General features: G+C 47.7%; 1 protein-coding gene across 1 annotated transcript in view; it reads right to left on the minus strand.

The window, feature by feature from the left end:
* Window positions 1-747: 747 nt before the first annotated feature.
* The window catches only part of LOC105001715 (keratin, type II cytoskeletal 6C-like), a 4,975-nt gene continuing 1,933 nt past the window's right edge, over window positions 748-3,789 (minus strand). Inside the window, exons 3-9 of the mRNA XM_010858087.1 lie at window positions 3,619-3,679; window positions 3,383-3,478; window positions 3,092-3,256; window positions 2,536-2,661; window positions 1,498-1,718; window positions 1,246-1,280; window positions 748-1,135 (exon numbers count right to left, since the gene is read on the minus strand). Of these exons, the coding sequence (XP_010856389.1) occupies window positions 879-1,135; window positions 1,246-1,280; window positions 1,498-1,718; window positions 2,536-2,661; window positions 3,092-3,256; window positions 3,383-3,478; window positions 3,619-3,679 (961 nt within the window). The 3' untranslated portion in view covers window positions 748-878. The remainder of the gene's footprint in view (window positions 1,136-1,245; window positions 1,281-1,497; window positions 1,719-2,535; window positions 2,662-3,091; window positions 3,257-3,382; window positions 3,479-3,618; window positions 3,680-3,789) is intronic.

A 3,789-nucleotide genomic window follows, 5' to 3' on the forward strand; every position in this document is an offset into this window, starting at 1 on the left:
GTACATACACTTTAATTACCCTTGATATACTTTCTCAGGCAAGTTTGTTGTTAGGAAGTTAACTCTAAGTAAAAATCAAATATCCTATTTAATTGCTAAATGTTGTTCTGCTCTGATGGGCCAGAAACATGATTCCTGTAATGAACATTAAGACTTGACCCCTTGAGTGTGGGTTGAGTGGTCCTAGGAGGAGAGACTAATTGATTACACTTGGCCCCAACAATAAAAAGCAGAGTATACGTGATGCTGGACCAGAGTCCTCCCATTACACTTGCCAAACATTTGGATTAAATTGTATCTGTGAGAGAAAGCTGATTATCAGTATCCGAAGCTGCTGTTTGTTGAAGTTCTCTACAGGAAGCGAGTGAGGCATATGGGGGTGGGGAGTGTGCTTCATGCCTGAGAAGTATGCTTCATCTGTCACGTGAAAACCTCAGGAACCATTTGTGACAAAGAAAGGCTATGTGAAACCACACATTATATGATAAATCTGCTTTATTTAGCAATACAAGTGAGCAAAGAGCAGAGGAAGGAACACAGGGATACAAATCCTGTACATCATAGAACTAGTCACTTGTGCTTTCACAATCACTGCAAGGGAGGAACACAACATCTCTGAGATGGGATCTCCTGGGCCAGTAGAAAGTAAGTGGGATTACCCTGTCTGGACTAGGACCCAAGTAACGACCTTCCAATGGTGAACAATGGAAGCTCAGTTGCAACAGGTTTTGGGAGAGAGGAGATGAGGACACTCAGCAACTTCAGTTTTAATTCAAGAAGTAAGAAAAGGAAGCAGGAAAGATAAAGCAACTGGAGGAGAGTGCAAAGCAACAGAGGGAGCCTGAGACATTGTGGGAGCTTGAGCCCATGACAGGACTTCAGTGCTTGTAGCCCTTCCTGCTGGAGGAGGAGGTGGTGGTGGTGTATTTGATGGTGGAACTGCTGCCCCCAGAGGAGCCGAAGCCACACCCTATGGCTCTGCCACTGCCAGAACTGAAGCCACCTCCAAGGCTGTGACCGCTGCTGTAGGAGTAGCCACTTCCTCCACTCACGCCTAAGCCACTGCCGAGACCGCTGGCACCACCATAGCCACCAGCACCACCATAGCCACCAGAGACAGTGGACTGCACCACAGCTGTGGAGGCAAAGGGACAAGGTCAGGACAAGATGGTGAGCTCACTCTGCCACACAGAGTCCAGTCAGAGGGACACAAGGGCAGGGATGGGGGCAGGTGAAGGTACTTACAGATGTTGACTTGTCCAACGCCTTCCCCACTCAGCCTAGGAGAGAGAAGACACAGCCACGATGAGACCCAGAGCCACAGCTGGCCCCGCATGGGAAACCTCCGTGTGAGGAGAGTCCCCAGGAGCCTGCCTTCTCGGTGCTCTCCTGGGAGTAGCACTATGACCACCACTAGAGCACCTTCTACTTGGGCTCATTGGCAGGACTTCTTGGAGATGGAGCCAGATGATTGTGGAGGCTGTGTGAGTTACTCACCTGCACTCCTCGCCTTCCAGCAGCTTTCTGTAGGTGGCAATCTCCACGTCCAGGGCCAGCTTGACATTCATGAGCTCCTGGTACTCCTTCAGCAGCCGGGCCATGTCTTGCTTGGCCTTCTGCAGGGCGTCCTCCAGGTCAGCCAACTTGTTCCTGGCATCCTTGAGGGCCAGCTCCCCACGCTGCTCAGCGTCGGCGATGGCAGATTGCAGGCTGGCACACTAGAGGAGAGGAGGGCAGAGGAACCTGAATCTGGACTCCAGGGGAGAGGAAACATAGTTCTACTTTCCCAGTGAGGAAGAGCTCTAGAGCCCAGATCTCGTGGAAAAGGAGGTTTGATTCGTTTTGTCCAGTTTTTCTCCTTTCTACAAACCTTAACTAGTCTTGGAGTCCTTTAAGAACATTTATTCCCTTCTGTGTTAACCACCCTAATGATGATGGGGCTGGAAGATACCACAGAAGACTGAAGACCAGGGGACATGGGAAGATATAGACCTACTGCCTAGTTTTGAATGTTGAACTTTGGATAAGTTCACATGGATGTACAATAACTTCTACAAAACCACAAACATCCTCCCTGAAAGACAATTTTATCTCAAACTCTTGAGACCTCACCTTCGTTTCACTTCACAGATTTTTTTGAACAACCTCTTTTGTCCTGTGTCTTTTCTCAGATTCTTTTTCACATTGAGTATGAGCATATTTTCAGCATTCTTCCCCTGCACTTTCTAGCCTGAGCTTTTCTTTGCCAACGTGTGTCTTGCATCCCCAACTCAATCATTCTCCTTATGGAATCTCATTTCGATGCCTCTAGACTCTGTGTATGAACCGCTGACCAGCTGAGATTTGTCCTATCCTGAGTTTGTTTCCTGCTCTTGAGTTGGGCTCCATCTCTCTAACCTGGGGAAACTCAACCATGACATGTCCTCCTCCCTCTGCTTTTTCCTCAGTGCCCAAGAATTTCCCACATGATGGTTGATGATACCTGATGGTCTAGAAAGGAAAGAATGCTTTTCTCTTCCATGGTCCCCACTGTACCTGCTTCTTGACGTGGTCAATCTCAGATCTCAGCCTCTGGATCACGCGGTTGATCTCAGAGATCTCCTGCTTGGTGTTGCGCAGGTCATCCCCGTGTCTGCCCGCCGTCACCCGCAGCTCCTCGTACTGTGAACCAGAGGGAGACAAGGCGGCTGTCCATGGGCTTCACAGGACACTAATCAAGGTTTTCAAAATAGAATCTAATGGTTTTCCATAAGACATTTAAAGAAAACTAGTGTTACTAGGTCATTGACGCTCTTCACCCATCACACACCATCCTTGGTGAGACTACTGACTGACTGGTTCTCTTCAGGACAAGCAATATTCTGTACTCTTGCTGAGAGTCAACATTGAAATAAAGCTAAAACAAAAGTCATTCACCTTGATCTACATTAGCTTTCATCTTAACTTGGGTTCTTTGACCTATGAGACTTGGGCATAATTACCCAAAAGGTCTACCCTGAGAGGCCCCCACTTCTTAGTTGTAGTTTCCCCACTGAAGACTACAGCCTCCCTGATGATCACAGAGGAGGCACAGGGATTCCTCACCACTCACCTTGGACTGGTACCAGGACTCAGCCTCAGCCCGGCTCCTCTGAGCGATCTCCTCATATTGGGCTTTGACTTCAGCGATGATGCTGTCCAGGTCCAGGTTGCGGTTGTTGTCCATGGAGAGGACCACAGAAGTGTCTGAGATGTGGGTTTGCATCTGAGCCAGTTCCTGCAGAACAAGAGATCATCCGATCATCTTTGGTCATGATGTTTAGAGAGGTACCTAGAGCAAAGATATTCCACTCTTCACAAATCTCTTTAAAGGCAATAAAACAGAATGTGGAGAGATACTTACAGCATCATAGAAGGTTCTTAGGAAGTTTATCTCATCTGTGAGAGCGTCTACCTTGGTTTGTAGTTCAACCTTGTTCATGTAGGCAATATCCACATCCTGGGGAAGAAGCAAACAGCCTGGGATCAGATGAGCCCCCCTACACAGTCTGCTCCTGTTTTAGTCTCCTCAGTGATTCTTTTCTCAGAACCCTCTCCTTCAGGAAAGGGCCATGAACCCCTGATCTGCCTCAATCTCACCTTCTTCAATTTCACAAACTCATTCTCTGCTGCTGTGCGTTTGTTGATTTCATCTTCGTATCTGGAATTAAAAGGAATAAAATCCAATTGAGTCAGGGGTGAAGATGATACAAGAAAAAGCAGCCTGGGATCTCCACTTCCCAGAATGGATATATACAAATGAGACTTCTG

This window comes from Bison bison, unplaced genomic scaffold, assembly GCF_000754665.1.
Source record: "Bison bison bison isolate TAMUID 2011002044 unplaced genomic scaffold, Bison_UMD1.0 scf7180017864383, whole genome shotgun sequence".
Taxonomy (NCBI): domain Eukaryota; kingdom Metazoa; phylum Chordata; class Mammalia; order Artiodactyla; family Bovidae; genus Bison; species Bison bison.